The 26,234-nt window shown below is 38.7% G+C and overlaps 2 protein-coding genes across 3 annotated transcripts in view; one reads left to right on the top strand and one right to left on the bottom strand.

Annotated features, from left to right (window-relative positions):
- LOC135210371 (organic cation transporter protein-like) overlaps positions 1 to 26,234 on the top strand; it is a 203,408-nt gene that overhangs the window by 53,830 nt on the left and 123,344 nt on the right. The gene's annotated exons all lie outside the window — the stretch shown is intronic.
- LOC135210370 (solute carrier family 22 member 20-like) overlaps positions 9,452 to 26,234 on the bottom strand; it is a 33,137-nt gene continuing 16,354 nt past the window's right edge. The window contains exons 2-8 of the mRNA XM_064243277.1: positions 21,428 to 21,534; positions 19,047 to 19,131; positions 18,776 to 18,876; positions 18,517 to 18,593; positions 17,348 to 17,451; positions 10,765 to 10,919; positions 9,452 to 9,895 (exon numbers count right to left, since the gene is read on the bottom strand). Coding sequence (XP_064099347.1) covers positions 9,723 to 9,895; positions 10,765 to 10,919; positions 17,348 to 17,451; positions 18,517 to 18,593; positions 18,776 to 18,876; positions 19,047 to 19,131; positions 21,428 to 21,509 — 777 coding nt within the window. The 5' untranslated portion in view covers positions 21,510 to 21,534 and the 3' untranslated portion in view covers positions 9,452 to 9,722. The remainder of the gene's footprint in view (positions 9,896 to 10,764; positions 10,920 to 17,347; positions 17,452 to 18,516; positions 18,594 to 18,775; positions 18,877 to 19,046; positions 19,132 to 21,427; positions 21,535 to 26,234) is intronic.

Here is a 26,234-nt window from a genome sequence, read left to right as displayed (position 1 = left end):
ACAAAAAATACAAGATGAAAAGAACTATTCAAACTTATATGATATTACCACTGTGGAAAATCTATTTACCTCTTTGCACCTCTTTACAGGAAATTGAAATGAATAATATAGAGGAAGACAAAGAAGAATTAAAATCACAAGAATGTGAAAAAACAGATAACACTACTCGGAAGAGGCAACTGGATAAGACCCCACCTAATTCCACCAAACAAGTCTGTAAAAAGATAAATAACCCACCAATCTCGCCAAAAGCTAAAGTTCAGAAACAGAACACTAAATCAAATACTCCACTGTCTCCCATAATAACAATAGTACCTCTAGGAGCAGAATCGCATAATTCAGAAGAAATTGAAAAACAAAATATAGATCACTACAATGAAAACGAAGAAATTCACCCATCACCAATTATAGGCGCCATAGGGAAAACCAAGGAAAAACAACAAACTGATAAACACGAAGATACATGCGGTTGCAGTAATTGCTTTATAGCAATGTGCCACAAAAATAAGACTTTAACCAAAGACAGCCTAACCTACACCATAAGAAATTTCATGAGGAATAGGAATAAGGAAAAAACAAACATCAAATCTCATGAAGAAGGTTGTATGTGTATTGAACACTTAGAATATTACAAAGAGAAACACATCAGTGTTATAGATAATCTTCTAAAGAAAATCTAAATGGAAAAATCAAATCAAGATAGTAAGAAAGTAACAGTTAACGAAAGTAAGATTCAAACTACAACAAAAAATGAATCAAGACCTACAAAAATACAAATTAACTTTTAACAATTTTAAGCTTTAATAATCTAGGGTAATTTGACCACTCATATTACACCATGCAATCGTTATATAATTCAATGGAGTATAAATGGATTATTAACGAGAATGCACTTAGGGGAAGTCCAACGACTTATTAGCGAACACGAACCAATGATTATATGTATACAACACATTGGAAAACGTGTTCTAAAAATAGGTAAATATCTATTAGTTGCTTGGTCCGGATGTAGCTGTTAATAGAATTGTTGGATTCCTTAGAGACATTAACCTTTTTAATGAAATTTAATATTGACCGCCCGGTACGTTGCAAAGTGTAGTGTATACACTAAAATTGTTTATATAAGCATACTTATATGAATATGAGTATGTGTATGGTATATGTATGTATAAGTTTTTTACTCTTTTTTGCACTCACGAAATGCGAACTTATAATTTTTATGACGGATATCCGTTTTTATCATAATTTTAAAATCGCCTGTATTTATTTAGTTTATAAAATCATCAACATAAATATTCATGTCAAACCAGTTTCATTGTATCGCTGAATAATCCCTATGGATTCCAGTGCTTGGCTTCAAGCCTAAATTTCATATTCCATTCCAATATCTATTAGTTACAACATCACAGGAAAATGAAAATAATTTAGGAACAGCAATATATGTCTATAATAAAATTATACGCGACCAAGTAGATATAGATACACTGAACTGCAAATTTCAGCAATAACAGTGAAAATAGAAAATAATGTATTTGATATTATTAACTTGTACAACCAGCCTAATAAAAAGTATGATTTAAACAAATTAAAAAAAATAATAAACGAATTTAAGAATCCTATATTAATTGTAGATTTCAATACGCATAATGCAATATGGGACTATAACAACATTACTCCGGATAAAGATGGAGCAAAAATAGAAAACTTAATGAACGCTAATAATCTTTGTTGTCTGAATGACAACGAAGTAAATACATATTATTCCAGAACCCATGGAACATTTTCCACAGTAGATGTCACCCTTTGTTCAACAAATATAGTTGACAGACTAGATGTAAATATATGTGATGACTCCTACTCAAGTGACCATTTTCCCATAATAATGTCCTTATTAAATAATGAACCAAAACCATATTCTTCACATTATAACATGCAAAAAGCAGATTAGGACATTTTTAACTTTCATACCAATAATATACCGCCTTATGATTATTTGAGAAATCCCAATGAGACGAACGATTTCATTGTATCCTTCATAAAAAGGCAGCAGACAAAGCTATACCTCATTCAAAACCCCATAATAAAAAACTCTAAGTCCCCTGGTGGTCAGATGATCTAACTGAATTAGTAGGAGAAAAACACACTTTAGTAAGAAGGTTAGATACTCTAAACAGAAGATTCAATAAAGTCATATATTAAAATCATTCATAGAAGAAAATATTTTAAAAATGACAATAGAAATAGATGTATTAAAACCTTTATGTAATAAAATATCAGCCAAATTTAGAAAAGAAGTGATAAAAGGTAAAATAATATCTTGGAGGTCCTGTGTCAGAAATAACAAGCGAAACATCCATTAAAAAAGTATGGGACAAATTCAGAAAAATAAATGGAACAAACATTAGACAAGCTATATCAGATAATGGAAATAAACTTTTAGATCCCTTCGAAATAAGTAACATACTTGGGGAAAGTATATATTATAATAAGAAGTTCAATATGGAAGAGTTAGAATATGCTCTCTTGAACAGCAATAAATCTGCCCCTGGAGGAGATGATGTTTGCTTTGAGATGATTTGCCACCTAGCACCTTTGGCAAAATCATACTTATTAAAATTATACAATCATTTATGGCTCCAAAACTTGTTTCCAGATAAATGGTGAAATGCAATAATAATTCCTATACCCAAACCGGGAAAAGATGCTAGTAATGTGAATAATTATAGAACTATCTCATTAACAAGTTGTATATGCAAGTTATTGGAGAAAATGGTAAATGCACGGCTTACGTGGCACATTCGTGAAAATAAAATTTTAAGTCCTATTACGTTCACAACGTAATAGGTCTACATTAGATTCTCTATGTAGTTTGGAAGACCATATACGTAGAGGATTTGAAAGAAAACAAATTACAATAGCTGTCTTTTTTGACATTCAAAAGGCATAAGACACTACATGGAGGTATGCAATATTAAAATCGTTACATAATAATAACATTCGCGGCCATCTTCCTAAATTTATTAAAAACTTTATGAATGACCGCACTTTTCAGGTGAGAATAGATAGTGTTTTTTCCAAAATATTTCCACTTGAAAATGGAGTACCACAAGGTAGCGTCCTGAGAGGTACTTTGTTTACATTGGCAATTAACGTCATCAGTAACATGCTACCGGTCGGAAATAAGAATAACTTGTATATGGATGATTTTGCAATATATTACACAGCATCACGCATAAAACATGCAGAAAATAGATGAATGGGTCTCATCAGTAGGCTTTAGATTTTCCATAGAAAAACCCAAGCTGTCATGTTTTATAAAAGTAAAATTTGGAAAAAAGGTGAAGAAGCAGAATTAAAAATGAGAAACCATAATATACCAATTAGCCAAACTGCAAAATTTTTAGGTTTGATATTTGATACACAACTCAACTGGAAAGCCCATATAACTTACATAAAATCGAAATGCAAAAGAGCATTAAACCTAATTAAAAAATTCTCTCACACAAATTGGGGAGCTGATAGACATACTCTTACTATACTATATAAAGCAACAGTGCTATCAATCATTGATTATGGAAGTGAAATATATGGGTCAGCTTCAGAAGCAGCACTGAAAATATTAGACCCAGTTCACAACGAAGGCCTAAGAATATGCACAGGAGCATTTAGATACTCACCAGTCTCCTCTTTACAAGTTGAATGTGGCGAACTGCCGCTATCCCTCCATAGAGAATTCATAACCATGAAAAGTGCATTAAGAATCAAGACAGGTGATTCACCAACAAAAAGTCTATTTGAGCTAAGGGATGTCTTTATAAACAATCATTCACCACCTTTCCCAATTAGAGCTAATAGACTGTTCGAGTCATTAAATATAAATATACAAGTACCTCCATTAGTAAAGTTACCACCCCATTGGACTATGATTAAAGTAAAGACTTGCACTCACTTAAAATATTTATCAAAAAGTTCTGTATATACCCCAGAACACCATAAACAAAAAACCATAGAACATATAAGACAAAAAAGTTCACATTATGCAATATATACCGACGGGTCTAAATTGCAACATGGAGTAGGATATGCAGCTATATCGCAGAACAAAACATATAAATTTTCTTTACCCAATCATGCCTCAGTCTTCACAGCAGAGTTGTGTGCAATTAAAGTAGCTATCAAAATTATAAAGCAACATCATTCAATAATTTTGTGATTTTTAGCGACTCAAGAAGCGCTATAGAAGCTCTTCAGAGTTACAATCCAAAAAATGATATTGTTCAGCAAATTCGATTTGAACTCCACAAATTGTATACAAATGGAAAAAATATTGAAATATGTTGGATCCCTGCTCATGTGGGGATAAGAGAAAATGAAGAGGCTAATAAAGCAGTCCAAATGATAAAAGCAAATGTAAACATCCCTACTAGCGATTATATAAGATATATAAAAACAATAACTGAAGAGAAATGGCAAAAGGTATGGAACGAAGAGCCTGAAAATAATAAATTAAAACAAATAAAACAGGATGTTAACAAATGGAGTTCAGCATATCAAAGAGAGACATGCTCAAGTAATCCTGGCACGCCTCCGTTTAGGCCACACTCGTCTGACACACGTCTCTGCTCCAGAGCAGTGTTGCCAAAACGCGGAGAAACAACCAAAAGTGTGGAGAAGATTTGAGGGGGAGTCATTGAATGCAGAGTTGAGGTCTGCGCTCCTCACGTATGCGGCGCTGTAGGTCCGCAAATATATTTATGCTTTTAAAACTTTTTTCCCATTAATAGAAATGATTGAAATTAATAATATTTTTGAAAATAATAATATTTTTGAAAAATGAACCATTTTCACTAGTCTCGAGTGTTCATTCGCCAATATCAGATACGATCATACTATTGTCAATCTGCCTTTGTAATTATATATAGTATATATATATATTATATATATATATATAGATATATATTATATATATATATACTATATATATCTATATATATATATATATATATATATATATATATAGGGTAGTAAAATTTGGTTAACTTGTGAATTAATCTTAGGGTGAAGACTGACTTACATTATTGTAAACTTAGTCATGTTTAATGAGTTTTTATTTATTTATTATTTTCGTATGTAGAGCCGTAAAATTTTTCATATTAGCTTCCGTATCTCGAGTTTTTCGTAAGTTGAGCCTTTCGTATCTCGAGGTACCACTGTACTGCTGTTCTTAGATGCATCTACCGAGGGATGGGACACACACCTGAAGGAGTTGCTGACTGCAGGAGTATGGAACCATCACAAAAAGCATCTTCACATCAGCATCCTGGAACTCAAAGCAACCTTCCTGGCTCTCCAAAAGTTTCAGGATCGAGTGATGGGGCACTCAGTGGTATTGATGAGCGAATACCACAGTAGCAGCATACGTCAACAAGCAAGGGGGTCTCACTTCTCACTCGCTTCACTAGCTGACAATGCAAATGCACTGCCCACTTGGTAGAGCTGTCAGCCAGATACATTCCAGGCAAGAGGAATGTAGTGGCAGACAAGCTCAGCTGCCAGAATTGGGTGATAGGAACCGAGGGGTCCCTACACCAAGACGTGGTGGAGAGGTTGTTCAGCCTATGAGGCAACTTACATAGACTTGTTCACCATTGTACCGGGCCACTGCAGAGGATGCATTCCAACACCCGTGGGACAACCTCGAGGTCTATGCTTTTCCCCAGTTTTGCATGATTTATTTGGTGATCAACAATGTTGACAACCTCAAATCTAAGGATGATTCTGGTGACACCCAAATGGCCTCAGGTCGTTTGGTATCCTGACCTTCTGGCTCTTCTGTCCGAGGCACCAAAGGAGATTCCTCCATGTCGCAACTTTCTGTGTCAACTGCATGTAGAACTGTACCACCAGGCAGTGCTTTCCCTGTGTCTTCACAGGTGGAGGTTATCCATCTCTTGAGAGCGAGAGGCTTTTCTCACCAAGCAGCAACAGAGATGGGAGGATATCTCAGACAGTCCTGTGCAGCGGTATACCAGGGAAAGTGGGCTGTCTTCCCTGGTTGTTGTTGTAAGCGAGGTATCTCTCTGGCCAGAGCCACTCTTCAGCAGGTTGAGGACTTTCTCATTGTCCTTCGCCGAGAAAAGTTCCTCTCTGTTTCAGCTAAGCCTAGTCTTGAAGCTGAAGGGTATCATATCTCTTCCTCCTTCAAGATACAATATTGTTACTTATTAGGAGTTTTGAAAGGTCTCGTCCACCCAGGGATCTCAGGCCTCCTGTGTGGGATGTGACTTGTGTTGCAGATCCTGACTCGTGCACCATATGAGCCCCTTCGAGAGTCCTCAGATAGGAATCTGACCCAGCTATCCTTGGCATCGGCAAAGAGAGTTGGCGAACTTCATGGTGTTTCTTTCGATGTAAAACACTCAATGGGATGTGGATTGGTTACGCTCGATTTCATCCCGGATTTCGTAGTGAAGACTCAGAATCCATTGGTCCCTGAAGCTAGCTCCGGGTCTTTCACCACCCCCACCCCCAGAGTGACTTTGTTGGTAATGATCCAGACAAAATTGCTGCTTTGTCCTATTAGAGCACTTAGTTGCTATGCGAAGAGGTCTCGGCATCTCCGGCCTGAGTGTCGATGACTTCTTTAGCACTGGAGGTTCCAAGAAAGAAGTGTCCAAGAACACTTTCTCTTTCTGGCTTTATGAGACGATCAAGAAGGGCATACTCTGCTGCTGGGGTAGATGACACCAGTACACATTTGTCCTAGAGCTCATGAGGTCAGGGGCTTGCCCTGTCTGTTGCATTACATAAGAACCTGTTGGTTCATCATGTTTTGAAGGCATGGGTTTGGGCATGACATACCACTTTCACCTCTCATTATCTTCATGATATTGCCCACAGGTCCATCGACACTTTCCTTGGGACCTGTGGTGGCTACTCAACAAGTTGTGTAGCTTAGCCAGCTCCACTAACTGGACAAGGTTGCATCTCACCTAGTTGTTTCTGTATGAATGAGTATGACTGGAGTGACTGGTTCTCCTTCATCTCTTTCATCCTACTCTTTCCCTCTGGGCAGAGATTACACAAACCGTTACATGCCGGACCGGACAGTTGATGTAGGTAAGACATTCCTTTGAGTAACTTATCTATTTTGTTTAGTTTATAGAAGCAAATATCCTCCTCTTCCCTTTACAAGGCAAGGGCGGGGACTCTGACATAAGACAAACCCATTGCTTGTATTTACCGTACTGTTTTCGACATTATGGTTCCTCTTTCCCAGAAGACTGACTGTGATCCTGTAGCTCCTAACCCTGATCAGATGCCAGTGGCTGGATTTCCTTCCTTGCTCTCACGACCAGGAAGAAAATCTCAGGTAGGCTGAACCCCAGTCGGGACATTGAGGCTCACTCAGATTCCTCCCACCAATCAGTAATGCAAAGTTCACAGATTCACATATCAAGGGCATGTAAGCTCATGTGTGTGAAACGAGGTCATTTGTGTGGATATGTGACACAGGCTGATGTGCGTAAAGCAAGCGTATTATAGTGTTCCGCAAATGACATGACATTTACCGGAACTGGCCCGACAAGCAGCAGCACACCCAAAAGTGGTGCGTGGCAGAGGTCGTAACACTGATGTAGGTATATCGTATGTGTAACGTGTTGTGTTGTGGCCTTACATCAACCTCACAATGTCCCCATGTACTGCAGGGATTAAACCTCAGCTATAAAAGGGCTGAACTGCACACATATAATTGCAGTCATCTCACTGCAACCAAGAATGCCAAGAGCAGCGCAACATGCTGAAAGAATACTTTTCATTGGCAATTACTTTCCTGTATACTTTGTTCATGTATTTAGTTCGAATTACAATATTATCTGTGTAGTTACTGCATATTTTCCAATTTTTAGACCCTTCGTAATATTTACTTAACATTTATTTTCTGACATGATAATACTGTTTTTGAAATGTTCTTCTTTGGTTATTTGGTACATTATGTTCAACTTGCTTATATTTTTGTCTGTACTATTTAAGTTTCTTTCCCTATATTTTACATATAGTACAATATTTATTATACTTCAGTAATCTGTATTTAGAGTCTTTTCCATTTCATTTGTCGTAGTTCATTTGTGTACTTTTATGTGTTATAGTTAATTTAATAAAAGAAAGTTTCCACTTATATTATGACATGCTTTTCTCATCAATACTTAGTACTTGGAAAAAATAGAGGTCCTGATATGATACTTGAAATAAAACATGCCACAAACATACAGTAAACATAAGAAATACAGTCAACCCCCCATATTCGTGGATTTCTCTCTGGAACATATACCCCCATTATTCGTGGAAAATTTGCCTATTAGCGCCATTTTTATATGAGAAATATCCACAAATTCCTCTTTATTTTTTTTACCAATTGCATCATAAAATGCCCATTTTGTGATAAAACTATTTGAAAAACCATGTATAAACATTTATAGTGGGTTTTTCTTGAGTTTTAACTAACCAAACAGGCAGTTTTAAGCATTTTTATATGGGTTTTAATTATTCGTGGATTCTAGCTATTTGTGGGGGAGTCTGGTACCCATCCTCCAGGAATACGGGGGTGAACACTGTATATACATCACATACATGGAATATAACATCTAAATGCAGCTGACCTGCAAGCCTGCTGCTCGCCCCTTTTATCCCATTGCCTGTCGTTCTGGGTACCTGCGGAGCATCAGGGTTGCTTCTTCTGCCCTTGCACCAAGTGGAGAGAGACACGGTGCGAGGCGGGAGCCCTGGAGTGGCCTCAGACCACGTGTACACTTACCACTACCGCCGTGTTGACACCACGCTATGTCGGTCGAGTCACGCTAAGTGACAGTTGGCGTGGCCACCCATATGCAGTTTTGAGCAGGTTGTAAGATCTGTGGCTCCCCACACATGCCAAGGTGATGCATAATGGCCATGCTGACACCTGATGTACTTACATATGATTTCGATACATTTACGTTTAATTGACATAGTTACCGATTTCCCCCCGTGCGTGGATATGTCTGCCTTGATACGTGAATGTGTAAACTTAAGAGTGAGTCTTCCTATAGTAAAGGACTGAGGGTTTGTATATTGTGTAGGAACAAATCACATTTTTTGAAAGTAAATTGTATTCTTCCCAACTATACAAACTTGAGGTCCTTTACACTGACTGCCCACCTCATGCCCACCTTCAATGTGCTACCTGAGCCTAAAGCAAATTGGAATGGTTACGTCCAGTTGGGAGGGACTCCCAACTACCGCACCGGTAGTGTATTACCGAACCGCCTTGTTTAAAGATTTTAGTGGCCGTGTCCAGGCTTCGCCTTAAGTAATTCCTCTTGTAAAGGACCTCAGATTTGTATAGTTAGGAAAAATACAATTTACTTTCAAAAACTGTGATATTTAAGACAGATTACAATGCATTATTCTTTTTTATTGCAACTGTTATACTGGACCTCAGAACAGCAATATTTGAATTTGATTGTGCAGTAATGATGAATGTAATGTACCTGCATTAAAATAACATTTTCTTATAATAATAATTCAACAAAGAGGGAGTGAGAGGCAGTGTGCTGCCTAGGTGTTTTGCCACTTCATTTCAGTACTGCATGCTGAATAGGGCGTTGCAATGTTGCCGCCCGCAGCCACAAGCTCAGAAGGAAGATTGCCAATCAGTGTTATTGACGCTTCATGTTTTCGACTTACCAGCTTACAGGGAGCAGCAAAAAGGCAAATATGGACGATGTCAAGTGGAGAGTCCTCCAATCCCTCAAGAAGTAGCCAAGACCAGCGAAGACCATGACGCTGACGCTGTAGGGAGCACACAGAATCATCCCTACGATTGTGCGTTGTGAGGTAGGTGTTGTCTCCATCACTAGTTCAGAGGAAAGTAGTCAGGTTGGATTTGGTTGCATAATGAATTCTTTCATGGTAATCTCATTAAAGTTACTTGAAGCATATAAAGGATGCTGATTCTGAAGTGATATGTTCTTTTACATGGCCAAACTGAACTGAGCTTTTCCCAGATTTCTAAATGGAAAATGTTTATACTATTCAGAAAATAATTTCTGCTATTAATGTACCTTGAGATAGTTTTATCAGCATGTGAAGTACTTCAAGTATAATTACAAGAAAATTATTTTGAGGACATTAGAACTGCATTGTAATGACTGTATATCTGTACTTCCAAAACAAAGGTACACCTTCACATTAAATATTAAACAAAATTCCAATACCTCCGCCTAATAAAATTAAAACTTCTTAACAAGGTTGTGATTTGTTCTTTTGTGTATTTATGTTGATAAAATCACTAAAAACAGACAAGTGGAGATGTTCCACACAGCTTCCATATACGGTGCTGCACATGACATTCATATCCCACCTGTAGAGTTTGGGTTAGTCTGTATATATAATAGTTACAACTGTCAGCAGATAACCTAGGAAAACAACATCGAGGGTACTGTTGCCAAAGTCGATTACATATTAGTCCTTTTTTAATCATGGCCAAAATTATTTTTCAAGAGTTGCAAAGCTGTCACACAATTCAAGTGCTCTTATCACAAGCATGAATGGGCAAAATGACAATGAATAGGATTTGCAGCCCATACATACACATAATATAAAGGCAAACCATATCACAATAATAAAAATGATCTGCAATCATGCTCTGGATAAAAATAAAAAACTAAACCTTAAACAACAAAATATGAAGTGACTTTTTTTCAGAACTAAACTGTACCTTACCTAAGTTATAGGTGGGATAGATGATGCTTGAGAGCGTAAGGCCTAAGACAAGCCTGCAGACAAGCACTAACGAATAAATTGGGAGCAGCCCTATGCCTAAAACAGCTGCTACTACCACAAGGGACCCATATCGTAAAGTCGCTCTACGACCTAACCTGAAAGTTGATAACTTAAAATCATTATATTATGATAATATTAATTGATTTAATGTTAATGTTAAAAATAGGTTGTAGTGCCCACTTCTGCAGGCCTACACACATCTACAACCACAACCCCCACTATCCTGCGAACAGGAACCCACAAAAAAAAAAACATGCTCGAGAGAAACACAACTTCTCTCATATGACTTTTGTACATATATTTCTGGATTTCACAATCTGGATGTGTACTATTATTACCATCGTATGTATTGCTATGTCAGTTTTCCAAGTGCAAATGTATGATATTCAGTCCAATGTTCTGTACCATTTTATACATATAATTTCTGCCTGTGAACAAACACAAATTCTTGAACTTATTCCCCATTTCAACCAGTCAAAAGGTCAGAAGCTACAATGCTGCTCACATAAACCCTTGACCTGTGTGAATGTTTTGTAAATAAATCAGTAAGCTACAAACTCTGAATCTCATTCGTGCCTTGGCTCACATTGGGGACCCTGGAGAGATGCATGACCAAATCAGCAGCAATGATCACACCCTTGTCAGTGAGAACCTCACAGCTGCTTCCATATGCCTGCCACTCTTTACACCCCACAACCCTGAGGCATGGTTCTTCAGGGCTGTAACGATTTTTAGCACAAAGAAAATGTCTTCGAGCAGATAGCAGGATGGCTCGAAGAATTAGATGCCACTGTCACCTACAACCTGCTGAAGGATCAGCTAAAGTCATTCTTCAGCATGCTGCCCACCCAGGGATCCAAGAAGTTCCTCAACCATGTAGGGGCACCAATAAGAGACAAGCGACTTTGCAAATGTACAATCACACTGTCTGCCATTGGTGCCAATCCGAGTCATCCTTGGACCTCGTGAGGGAGCTACTCCTCACAAAAAACTCCACCAGACTAGCAGCCATGGCTGAAGCTTCCACCATGCCCAGAAAAGAGTTCCTGATCATGATTGATGAAATACATATGGCCCACAGAATAGCAGACACCTCACAGCCAGCAGCAGCACCACCACCACGTCAGATCCAGCAGACAATGGACATGGAATCAGACAGCAACCCAGAAGAGCCAGCCACACCCATATATAGAAAAAAAGCCTCCCCAAACAATTTTCCAAAGGGAAGCCTAAGTAGAAGAAACAAGAAACTCTAAAGGGCATATGTTTTTTCCAATGAAGGTTTGGAAACAAAGCCTGAAAATGTGGCAAAGGCTGCATATTTTAAAAGAACATGCAGTACAATCGCACTTGGAACCCGTCCATACTAACGTCAGCGATGAGCAAACTGGTTGCTGTGTAAGAGAAGCTGTACCTGACTACAGCTGTCTTTCCTCCAGGTAAAAACGAAAATGACATGAGCTTCTTTCTAAAGAGGTAAGATCTGACTAGGAGTTCTTAGTAGACACTGGAGCGTGCAGATCTTACATCCCAGCCAGCCCGAACAAAGGACTTAACCCTGCTCCCCCCACCAATCTCCAAGTATTGATAGCCAGCAGAGCCCCACTAACAATGTACAGAAGGCTGGAGATGAAAATTGCTTTCAATGAATGACTGGTCATTCATTATAGCAGGTGTGACGATGGCGCTGTTAGGAGCAGATTACATTGTGGCGGGAACATAAGCAAAGCAAAGCAAGCAACAAGATCTCCCCACATTTACTTTGTCGAACACAGCTGACAAATAGTTCCCCCAGCCACACTTTCCCCTTTACGTTACTAATTACGTGCAGGACAATTGGTTTAGCGAGATAAATGAAACACAAAAACTCTCAGAACACATGTACTCACTATATACTTGACACACTCAGGGCGAGACGCTGTGCTGTCCACTGGATACGGTTGTCAAGACACAAACTAATCCACTGGCACCAAGCATCAGACCAGTCACTGTCGAATACTAATACCAAAGAACCAAACAAGCACCAACACTACACAACTCAAACACAACTTGACAAATCACTACACGAACAAACACCAATTAACACCAAGATTCCTCAACAGCAGAAAAATACAAGAAATCAGTAACACAAACAAACACCAATCACACCAAAGACAACTCAACAAATCATCACACAAACAACCGCCAACACTGTCTCCAATAAACACCTCACAAACATCACAACACAAAATCAAATACAACAGACTTCAGCTCATCAACCAGACAGACACACGCACAACAACTATACAACACCAAAATCAATCAAATCACACAATAACAACTGACCCTCAACAGACTGCCTTATCTCCAAGACCACTGCCTTCTATGACTGTTCATAACAAACCGATCATAGACGCCTACCGCCTGCTGCGGCGACCGAATCCACGCACGAACCCAACCACCCGCCAACAAGCAGTCCATATGTTAAAGACCCATCCACCAATTACACGCTTTCTCTCTCTCTCTCTCTCAATAGTTTGCTCACTCACAATCTTCAGAAAAACACATACGCACTTACACACTATCATACAGCAACACCAGACACGAAACACAACATATCAAACATATGAAAACATTTAAACTCAATTATTCCCGACAACTACCAACAACCCAATGACGCTCTCACTCTCTCTCTCACACAACCCTCGAGGACATTGTCAAATGTAATTACATCACTCCTCCATAACCTAACAACACACAACCTACTGGTATATGTAGCAGCTAAACGGTTAATCCCAAGAACAGCATCAACATAAATTCCTCAAAAGGCAAGCAGACATACCACAACCAAACTATCAACGATATGTCCCTTTGTGCATGAAGTCCAACTGCCAGAAATGCAGGAACTCCTACAGGAATATAAAGACGTATTCAAAGACGACCTGAAGCACGACTTACAAAACCAGCAAAACATAGCATCCAGCATCACATAGAGACCAAAGGTCCCTTGATCCACTCGCGATTCAGACGGCTGGCTCTAGAGAAGTTCACCTACTATTTAAGAAGGTATTCAAAGAAATGGAAGAAGCAAGAATATGCCAAAAAGCCCCCAAACCATGGGCATCACCTCTACACATAGTACCAAAATCTGATGGAACATGGGGCCCTTGCAGAGACTACCAACAGCTAAATGTCAAAACAAAGCCAGACAGATACCCACTACCAAAATATAGCAGACATAACCAACTAGATGAACAGAACAAAAATCGTCACAAAAATCAATCTCCTAAAAGGGTATTACCAAGTCCAGTGGCAAAAGAAGGTATTGAAAAGATTTCTTTCATCACCCCCTTTGGCACCTACATATTCAATTACATACAGCTGTTTTGGACTTTGCAACTCAGGGGCAATATTCCTAAGACTGATGGACAAACTGTTCAGGGACTTTACATTCTACATGGTCTACGTCGACGACACTAATTTTCAGCCCCAACCTAAAACAACATCCCAAAGACTTTAAGAAAATGGACTCAATGCATGAAAATAAGTGTGAATGGACAAAGAAAACTGTAGAGTTTCTGGGAGACTGAGTAAGCCTAGAAGGAATTAAACCTCTACTAGAAAAAGTGAAAGCAATAATAGACTTCCTGAAACCAAAAACAGTGAAATCAGTGCAAGAATTATCAGGTTTAATAAATTATTATCATGATTTCATACCTAACATTGCTAAAATAATGAGCCCCATATATGAATGTCTTAAAGGAAATAAAAAGAAACTAACTTGGGTAGAAAAGCAAGATAAAGCATTTCTTTTAGCAAAAGAAGGAGAGTAACCTCTGCAACAACACTAATCTTTCCTTTACCCCATAGGTCCCTCACTATGACAATTGACACGTTCAATACAGAGATTGGTGGTGTATTTGAACAGGGCACTGATGATGGTTGTTGTCCACTAGCCTTCTTCAGCAATAAGCTAATGGCTGTGGAAAAAAAGTACGTATTCAACATTTGACAGGGAGCTCCTCCACTTCTGCTACATGTTCAAGGGATGAGAGTTTGTGGTGCAGACTGACCATCAATACTACTGAAGCACACCTTCCACGAAGTCAACAGATGCATGGTCAGTGATAGCTGAACGCTCCTGCACCATCAAGTACCTGAAGGGTTTAACGAACACCGTGGTGGATACAGTATCGAGAAACTTTTTCAACACCATCCAGCTCAAAATAGCCCATCCCAAGATAGCAGTAGTGCAGAAGGATTACATGGACCTGCAGCAACTGCGGCAGATCAACCCTGCCCTCATATGGGAGTGACCTGTCAATCAACAGTGGAATAATGACCATCACCTGCTAAATGAGTACCGGATGTCAGAAGGCCTAGAAATGAGAGCCTTCACTCCCACCCACAACCTATCCCACCCATCAGGCTAATCAACCTCCTGAACCATAGCAGAGCAGTACATCTGGTGGGGAAAGAGGGAAGACATGAAAATTTGGATGAGAAAATGCATCCTGTGCCAGACATCAAAGGTTACATGGCACGTCGAAAGTGGAATAGAAGAGTTCAAAACAACCAACCGCTGACTCGCCCACATCCTTGTCGACATATTGGGACCTCTCTTTCAGGGATACAGATACCTGATTACCATCATAGACAGGAACACTAGGTGGCAGGTAGCAACACCAATATGACAGCAGATGGCGGAGGGCTGTGTAAAAGTCCTCATCAACTGGGTCAGCAGGCACAGAGTCCCCAAGATCATCACCAGTGATAGAGGAGCCAATTTCACATCCACCCTGTTGAATGCCCTTGCCAACATTCTGGGGACGGAAATAACGCATACGACAGATTACAACCCTGACGTCAACAGCCTCGTCAAGAGGCTGCACCAGTCGCTAAAAGCATCACTCGCCTCCAGATGCCAGAGTGGGAGGAAGGAACTACCATGGGTCCTATTGGGCCTCAGAATGATGCAACACAGCATTCAACTAATCTCCAGTGTAAGTCCTTTAAGGGCAAGCATTGATGTTGCCAGCAGACGTCTTCCAAGAACAAACAAATCCGACATCACTATCTGACTCCCAAAAAGCGATAAAAAGAATAATACCAGCGAAGATAACCTACCACACGAACAGAAAGATGTATGTCCTCAGCAATCTGCAGAACATGAAATATGTGTTCATACAGGTATATGCACACAGACCCCACCCCTCTCCCCAGCCTACTCAGGACCATACTGCATCATTTGGAGATGGTCAAAGGCACATACCAAATGACAGTAGACAGCAGAATAACATGGGTTTCCATTGATTGCCTCAAATTCTCGTATGTACATACCAGACACCGACCTACAACCATAGGCCTCTCAGGGTGGGCGTGGGGCGAGTCCTGCAGCACCCACATATGTGAGCCTACATACACCTAACAACCTCCATTATCCTGCGATGAGGAACCCATGGAAGAATACGTGCAGTTGAGAGACACAAAACATCTCTCGTACGACTTTTGTACATATATTTCCCTTGTTATTGTTGTCACAATCTATGTATTATTACCATTGTATGTATTGCTATGCCAGTTTTCCTCCCATACATGTATGTTTTTAAGTCCAATGTACTGTGCCATTTTATATGTGTATTTCTGTCTGTGAACAAACCCAAATGCTTGAACTTGATCCACAAATGCCTGAATTTAATCCCTTTTTTGTCCTGCCAAAGGTGAGAAGCTACATTGTGGCTAACATGAGCCCTTGACTGTGTGTATGTTTAGTAAATAAATCAGTAAGGTACAAACTCTGAATCTCACTTGTATGTCACCTCACAAGGTAATCACTCATCATCGTTGTCACCTCATAAGGTAATCACTCATCATCGTTATGGCTTTCATTCAAGAATTTTTTGATAATGTTGCTCTGATCAGAAGTTATATTTTGAGCCTCTTGAGCGCTTGACACACATCACATTCAGCATAAGCTTAGTGACAACCTGTTTCTTTTTTGTAAAAATTCAATATAAGCAGCAATGATCCCCCTTATACTTTCATTATTTATTATGGAAAATGTAAAACAGAGTCAGTTTTCTAATATAAATAAGACAAGTAAAGACAAGTACTAGAGTATAAGCACAGCAGAAAGACAGAAAGAAAAATACAGGCAGTCCCCAGTGTACGATGAGGGTTCATTGTCCAAAATAGTAAAAGATCCTAAGAAAACCTTACTATAAATGCATTGGGTGTATTGAAAACGATGTAAACTGCATTTTTATTGAGTGTTTTTTATAAAAAAAACACCTCCAAATTTTTATTATTCTGCTGTATTAGAACCACATTTCTTCTGTCATATCGGCGTGGAACATGGGCCATAAACTACAAAATAGTTTCTGATGAATATATTTTAAAAGTGTCGTAACCTTGGAACATCATTAGCCAAAACCTGTCGTAAATCGGGGACTGCCTATACAGATTAAGAGGGACTACCAAGAGGTGCATGCTCTGTTCATTGCCTATTATCTATTCAAATGAATAAGTTGCAACTGGGAATTACCTGTCCCCAACGGCACCTCCAACAACATCCCCCATCATACATCCCGCGCTGATGACCATCTGGTAGAGCGAGGAGAGCCAAGCGTCCTCACAGATGAATCCCCACTGAAGGCAGAAGTAGCAGTTAGTGGTCACAAGTGAGACTATGAGGCTAACCATTTTTATAAGCTAGGAAGGAAGGAATCTAGAATTTAGGCCCAAGGCCAAGCACTGGGACCCATGAGGTCATTCAGTGCTGAGAGGGAAATTGACTAGAAGAGGGTTTGTAAGGTGTAACAAGAGGAAAACCTCTCAGTTACACTATGAAACAGTTGTTAGGAGAGGGTGGACAGTCAGATGGAAGAAAGAGCATATAAACAGCGGCACAGTAAAGAGAATGAAAGAGGGTGCAGCTAGGTGCTGAAGGGATGCTGCAATAAACCTTCAGTAATGCCTAGAGTTCAGCATGTGAGGTAGTACAGGCAGTCCCCGGGTTATGACAGGGGTTCTGTTCTTGAGACGCGTTGTAAGCCGAAAATCGTTGTAAGCCGGAACATTGTAAAAAATCCTAAGAAAACCTTACTTTTAATGCTTTAGGTGCCTTCAAAACTATGTAAACTGCATTCCTATTGCATTTTTCATAAAAAAAACCTTTAAATATTGATTATTTTGCATTTTTGGTGTCATATTTCATCTGCCAGATCAGCGTTTGTAGGCGTCGTAACTTTGGAACATGCTTCGTAACCCTGGAACATGCGTCGTAACCCTGGAAATAATTTCTGATGAATATAATTGAAAAACGTTGTAACCTTCGAACGTTGCAAGCCGAGACTGTCGTAACCCGGGGGCTACCTGTACACTGATGGGTTCTATAATTAGTAACAGCTTTTTTTAAATAAATCAATTACTTATTTTCTTTGACTTCATTTATTTTTAAATGCAAGTAATCATTATTCATGCTAGAGACTCAACTTTCATAAATTTTTTTGGCACCATTTTGGCCATTCTCAGTGCCTATTTGTTAAGTTTTTTTTTACGTTCTATTTAATTTTCATTCAATAAGATACTTATATCACTGTTATTTTATACATTAAAAGTACACAAAGGAATTATCCATAAATGGAAAATCAAAAACACTTCCAAAATGATGGGTTCTTTGGAAATAAAAAAGATGTGCTTGAAGAATCTTACCTCCATAGTAATGGTTGAAGTGAAAACAGAAGTGTCGTATTCCCAGGAGGAACATGAAACATTATTGAAAGTCTCCTCTGTAATACAGATAGATAATTTATTAAAGCTCTTCTTGTCATAAGCTCAAGAATTTGTTTAGTGACCACATCTTTCAAGTGAAACTTTACTTAGAAAATGTCTGAAAGGATGTATATATTTTAGGCAACAAATACATTGCATTCCTAGTAATACTTAGGTGTTACCCTAATCGACTACATACGAATAGTTGGAGTCCACTGAGTTGTGTTGTAGGCAGTTTGCACATCACTGACAATCTCACTACTCCTGCTGCAGCCATTGTCGAAACCCTCTGTGATATTTCTTAGAATGAAAAATTTGAAAATATTGTTTACCAGCAATCATCTATTTACCAGGAAAATTGTTTCACTCATTTCATATATTCATGAATATTTTCATTAATTCCAACTTTTTCCATAAAGATCTTGAGTTTAGTATGGGTAATACAATGAAGATTCAGTAGCTGTACTCACAGTGTCCCTGCCTCCCGACATCTGTACGGAACCTGAGCATTCGTCAAGGTAGAGCCAATAAGAGCTGGTGCCAGGGCAGCTGGACCTAAAGCAGAAATGATAATAATAATAACAGTAAACTCTTAATAGCAATATCCATCAAGTCTTGTAGAGTATCAGGGTTTTCCAAGTCAAAGAGAAGTTTGTGGGAACTGGAATGCCAAGTATTTGTATAGTTTGCAAGTTTCCATTATCTAGAGTACTTTACAGAATGTTAATTAGTATAGTTTACAGAAGAATAAAATTTAGGCCAAAAACCAAGTGCTGGAACCTGTAAGGTCACTGAGCGCTGAAATGGAAATTGACAGTAAAAAGATTTGAAAGGGGTAACAGGAGAAAAACCTCCTGTTGCAGTTTGAATCAATAGTTAAGAGAGGGTGGAAAGTAAGATATAAGAAAGAGAGTGTGAAAGGAGGTACAGTAAAAGGAACGAAAGGAGGTTGTAACTATGGTCCGAAGATGCGCTGTAAAGAACATTAAGTAATGCACTGACGGCACAAACCCCTTTGGTGGTTAATTTTGATTAAAAAAAAAATTTAATTACGAGATTTCGATTTTGGGAACTGTTGCACTTGCAAAATTTGAGACGTCTCCATTCAGTGATTAATGAGATATAATGTCTTTAAGTATGAATTACTTTAAGAGGTAAAATACACACCGTATAAACTAGCTTATGAAACGAGGGTGGCCAAACCGCAGCTCATGAGCCACATGCGGCTCATGGAAAATTCTAGAGAATTCTAATATTCTATAAATTTTGACCCGAATCCAGAGCAAGAAATATATGTATATATAAATGGATGTATGTATGTTTGTATGTGTGTGTACGTGCCACATACACTTTTAAATGCATCAAGCAATTTAAAGTAAACTTGGTATACATGTGACAAAACATCTGAGAAAGAATACTGTCGGGGTAAGACATTACTGGCAATAAAGGTTGGATATGGGAAAGGGGCAAAACATAAAAATAACTCAAAATGACAGATATTGGTGTCTAATCTATAATTGTTGAGGTCTCTGGGATGTATAGTGAAACTTCCAATGCCCTTCAAGTCCAAGTTCAGCTCTGAGAGGGATTAGGGGTGAAAAGTTAAGTGGGTGATATGTAAAAATAACTGAAAATGACAGATACTAGTGTCTAATCCATAGTTTTCGAGGTTGTTGAGATGAAAAGTGACACACATGATGCCCTCCCAGTCCAAATTCATTCCCAATAGGGATGGGGCTTAGAAGTGGGTGACATAAAAATAACTGAAAATGACAGATATTGGTGTCTGATCGATAGTCTTCGAGGTTGCTGAGATGAAATGAGATAGTAGTGCCTAATCCATGGTTTTTGATGCCACCGCGATGAATAGTGACGCTCCTGATGCCCTTAAATTCCACATTCAGCCCCGATAGGAAGGGGGTGACTTAAAAATAACAGAAAACGACATATATTAGTGTTTAATCCGTAAGCTTTGAGGTTGCTTAGATGAATAGTGATGCTCCCAATGCCCTTTAAATCCAAGTTCAGCTCCAATAGGAAGAGGGGGTTGGGAAGGGGGTAATATGTACAAAATCTAAAAAGCCAGGTACTAGTGTCTAATCATTAGTTTTTGAGGTCGCTGAGAAGAATACTGACACTTCTAATGTCCTTTAAGTTCAAGTTCAGCCTCGACATTGGAAGAGGAGGTGAGTAGGGGTGGGAAGGGGATGACATGCAAAAATAACTTAAAACAACAGATATTAGTGTCTAGTTTATAGCTTTCAGTGTCACCAAGATGAAAAGTGTAAATTGCAGCCTTGAAGATACAATGCCATCAGCAAAATAAGCTGTTGTTCTAAGATACATAGTACTGCCTTTTCCTGGGTGCCCCTTTGATAGCTACTACAAAGCTTACAGCTATATGACCTGTTTTATATATATATATTATATATATATATATATATATATATATATATATATATATATATTATATATTATTATATATATTATATGTATTATATATATATAATGTGTGATTTTGTTCTTTTACATATTTGTGTCTTTGTGATTATTGAAACTAATGTAAATGAACAGTTTAAAAAACCCCAGGTATGAAAAAAATAAAATTTCCATTTAATATGTATATCTCAGAATTTATTAAAAAAATTCTGTAACAAAATGTACATGTAAAAAGATACACTTAAATGTAAATTTTTTTCATCTCCTGTTCTTATCATTTGGGCTCTGACTAAGTAATTTTGGCTCCCTCTGTATTAAATATGACACATACGTGACGTTAAAGCTAATAAATCGGACACTTGGCAAATTACGTTCTCTAAGTTCCCCACAGACATGAAAATATACCACTTACCTAAAATGGCTGCAGTGATGGCGATCAGTTGCCAGTTGCCGAAGCCTATTTGAGTAAATATGGCATCAATGTCGTCTGCCATGTCCTCCGGCGATAAGGAGGCTCTTCTGAAAAGAATATTGATATTATCTTTTATATATATATATATATATATATATATATATCATATATATATATATATATATATATATACACACACATATATATATATATATGTAGGGGGTGGCCTCGCATCTATTTCATAACGAGGCACCAAGTTGTTCTTTCGATCTGCATCGCAGATGTCTGTTGGTAAACACCACTCCTTCTTAGCTAAGTCTCATTGACTGTGATGATATTTTCTAAGTCTCGTTCAATAGCCTCTTTCTGGTATGGAGGTGAAGAGGTTGAAACTCATAGTATAAAATATAAGTTATCTTTAACAAGCTACGTCTCTGGATAGCTGCAAGAAGGTTTGATAGGTCTTCAAGCTAAGAGGAGAAGGTGAAGTATGAGATATAATTCTGTTTGCAAAATCATAGGAGAGCAAACACTGGCTCGATATGCATACATACAAACTGACATATGAATCTAGGTTGGTCACGTAGACCACAGCCTTGTGAGAACGTCAACATGTTTTCTCAAAGTAGGCATTGTTGACGTTACATTCAGCAATGTTAATGATGACTCCAGGTGTCCACACACCAGGACGCTTATTCAAAGCTACGTCAAAGCTTCGTCAACGCTTCGTCATACTTCTGCATGACCCCTTGGTCTCTGGCCTATTTCTCATTTTGTACACCCAGTTACAAAAGTGGTGTCGCCCCGCCAGGCCTAACTTGGTGAAATCATACCCTTCTTGCCCTGAAAGTGGCCCACGTTCAAATGACCAGTACATAGTTAGAATGGTTCGAAAGGGAGGAGGAGGGAAATTACGGTAATCACGCAGAGAGATGCAATGTTGAGTGAAATATATATGGACAGAGAGAGAGAGAGCTTTTATTCCAGTTTAGTTATTAATCTGCCGCATATACTTGAGACCTTCTGCTTTAAGAAACATATTATCATATATTTTTTGGAAAATAATTATTATGAAATCTTATCACATCGAATTGTTTTTAATTGTTATCACATTTTCTAAATAAAAATGCCTTAGATATTGTTGGATATGACTATTCATATTAATATTATTCAGACGAAAATATCCTTTTTAATTATCTTATAAGTAGCTGTATTCTCTCTCTCTCTCTCATTCTGTCCTCCGTCTTCTATCGCCTGGATTGACTATTTAAATAAGGGTAGATGTTTGATATGTTTTTTGGATGTGGCCAAGGATCACAAAACCGTAAATGGTTACTCTACCAACTTGTGCTAGGCTGTATCTATTTTTGCCCTAGATTGACTGGACTATAATTATATGTATTACCAATAATACACGAATCTGGTCACAAAGATGTTACACACCAGGTTTTGCAGCTGTGGGTTGTATAAGTCATGAAAGCACCAGTTTTGCAAGGATATTATTTTATTGATTAATCTATGCTAAGAACACATTACTGGATATGCTGATCTAGTAGTACAGGATTTGTATTTATGGCATAACTTAGTTGAGTTCCTAGTATTTGAGTGTGATGGGCCACTTGGCTCCACCCCTCACAGCCATCTAGGCTACTTATAGAAAGTATTTCAATTTGCTATATTTCTTATATTTATATATCAGATCGGTCACTTCTTAGCTAAACCCGGCCCCCCCCGCCCCTGCCACCCCCTGCCCTCAGGGTCGCGCTTGCTCACTCACTCCGCCTTTATTTGTGGCTTCAGCGGTAACGTCCAACACACCTTGTTGGTGCTCCCCCTCCAAGCTATTCAAGAAACCCACCACTTCCGATATCCCCTGTTCATTAGTCTTTTATATAGCCATGTTTTTATTTTTTTTAATGATTAATTGTAAACATCTGGAAAATAAATGATGAATGAAATACTGTCATCCCAGTATTATTTTACCTTCCAAAAAACATCCATCAGAACAATCTCATAATAACTGTAAGACCTTGAAATCCCGAATATGAGGAGGTGCCAGGGTAGAAGGATATTTATAACAAGGTGGGGGTTCAAGTTGACGGGGGACAGGTGACATTGGGTTACCTTAATTTAAGTCTTGATGGGTTCACTTATTAACATTTATAAGGTAATGATAGTAATACCTTTACTGATAGCAGTTAATATCAATGATTCTAAGTCGCCATCAAGACTGGCACATAACATTATAGGGTTACTGAGATCATCTTTGTTTATCTGGTTAATGTCTGTAACTATCGCTTATGTTATGAATCCTGGTTTTCACACGAGGTAATGTGCCACACACAGCCATGGACGAGCTGTATATAAAGCCAGTGGTCTTGAAAATCGTGTTTGGAAAGGTAACAAAGCCAGGGAACTTGGGGAGGGGTATAAGATGTTCTATAGCGGAGCAAATAAAGAAAGCAGGAATGGTGTTGGAATAATTCTGTCAAGTGAAATGAAGAAGGAAATCGTTGAAGTAAATAGAAGAAATGATAGGATTATTTGGGTCAGGCTGATGGTTGAAAATTGCACTGTTAACATCTTTAGTGCATATGCACCCCAGATAGGATGCTCAGATGAAGAGAAAGATCACTTCTGGTCGGACCTAGAGGAGGAAATGGAAAAGGTACCATCAGATGAAAGATGCCTTGTCGGGGGAGATCTGAATGGGCACGTAGGCCAGAATAATCATGTGATCAACCGTATACATGGTGGGTATGGCTATGATGAAAGAAATGCAGAGGGTGAGACAATTGTTGATTTTGCTGTGTCCAAGGATATGGTACTGGCAAACACTTTTTTCACCAAGCGGCAAGAACATCTAGTTACGTACAAAAGCGGCGGAAGGTCCAGCCAGCTAGATTACTTGATGTATAAGAGGAAAGATTTACGCGAGGTAAAAGATTGTAAGGTCATACCAGGAGACCATGTGAGTGTGCAACATCGTTTGGTAGTGATGGACTTGGTTATGGAAATTGAACAAATAAGGAAGAAAAAAATGCAGGGGCCAAAAAGGATTAAATGGTTTAAGGTGAAAGAGATTGAACTTTGTAGGCAGTTTAAAGAAAAAGTATTAGAGGAACTAACTCATGAAGTTGGGGATGTTGATGAATGGTGGAACAGAACGATGGAAATAATACTGAGGGTTGCGAGAGAAATATTGGGTGAGAGTAGTGGCAAGATGTTCGAAAATAAGGAAATGTGGTGGTTCAGTGAAGAAGTGAAGGATGCAACAAAGCAAAAGAGAGAAGCAAAGAAAAGGTGGGAGGGGACCCAAATGGAAGAGGACTGGATGGCCTATAAGGAACCAAATAAATTAGCAAAGAAAACTGTAGCAATTGCTAAGGATAGAGCATATGATCAGCTTTACAAAGAGCTAGATACCAAGGAACAAGGAAAGATCTTTAAACTAGCACACATGAGAAATAAGAATACCAAGGATATAACACACATAAGGCAGATTAAGGATAAGGATGGAAATATACTGAGAAATGAGAGAGTCATAATAAGGAGATGGGAAGAATATTTTGAGGCCTTATTGAATGAAGAAAATGAAAGATTTCTAAGAGGAGACGGACACACAAATTGTGGACCAGTCACAGAAATAACAAAAGCTGAGGTTAGAGTGGCACTGGGAAAGATGAAAAATAGTAAAGCGGTGGGACCAGATGGCATACCTGCAGAAGCCTGGAAGGCTCTTGATGAGGAAGGAATTGACATATTGTGGCAGTTAATGAAAAAGATTATGGAAAGTGAGACGATACCCGAAAAATGGAGAGAAAGTATATTAATCCCAATATTCAAAGAGAAAGGGGACATACAGTGTTGTGAAAATTACCGAGGAATAAAGCTCATGTCACATACACTGAAGGTATTTGAAAGAATTATGGATGAAAGATTACGGCAGCAAGTTTTCATCGGTAGACAGCAACTAGGATTTATGTCGCTCTGAGACAAATTATGGAAAAGTACAGAGAGAAACAAAAGGTCTTGCATATGGCCTTTATAGACCTTGAGAAGGCATATGACAGAGTACCACAACAGGAAATATGGAGATGTCTCAGGGAGAGAGGAGTGATGGAGAAGTATGTCAGAATGATCAGAGAGATGTATAAAAACGTAAAGACCAGCATCAGATCTACAGTTGGAAGAACAGAAAATTTCCAAGTTGGAGTCGGGCTACATCAGGGATCTGCTCTAAGCCCACTTCTATTTAACATCGTCTTGGATGTGTTAACAGAGGATGTCTTGGTAGCCGAGAACAGGGAAGAACTGGAGGGGAAACTTGAAAGATGGAGATAAGCCTTGGAGAGTAGAGGTTTAAGAATAAGCAGGAAAAATACAGAATATATGACAACCGAATTGGATGGCGACCAGCAAACAACAATCAAATTAGGCGGAGGAAACATCAAAAGGGTTCATAAATTCAAGTACCTTGGCTCAGTGATTGGCAATGAGGGGAACATGGAAGAGGAAATTAACAACCGGATTCAGTGTGGTTGGAACAACTGGAGGAAGGTGTCTGGTGTCATATGTGATAGGAAAGTCCCTATAAGATTAAAGGGCAGAGTGCACAAGGCAGTGGTCAGACCAGCAATGACATATGGATTGGAAGCAGCACCTCTAAAGAAAACAGAGGGTAGAAAGTTGAACGTAACCGAGATGAGGATGCTTAGGTGGATGAGTGGAGTAACCAAAAAGGATAGGGTTAGAAATGAACATATTAGGGGTACAGTAAAAGTCACTGATGCCTCAAAGAAAGTGC

This window comes from Macrobrachium nipponense, chromosome 39, assembly GCF_015104395.2.
Source record: "Macrobrachium nipponense isolate FS-2020 chromosome 39, ASM1510439v2, whole genome shotgun sequence".
NCBI classification, from domain to species: domain Eukaryota; kingdom Metazoa; phylum Arthropoda; class Malacostraca; order Decapoda; family Palaemonidae; genus Macrobrachium; species Macrobrachium nipponense.
The sequence above is the reverse complement of the archived record's forward strand: the minus strand, read 5'-3'. Positions and strand labels throughout refer to the sequence as shown.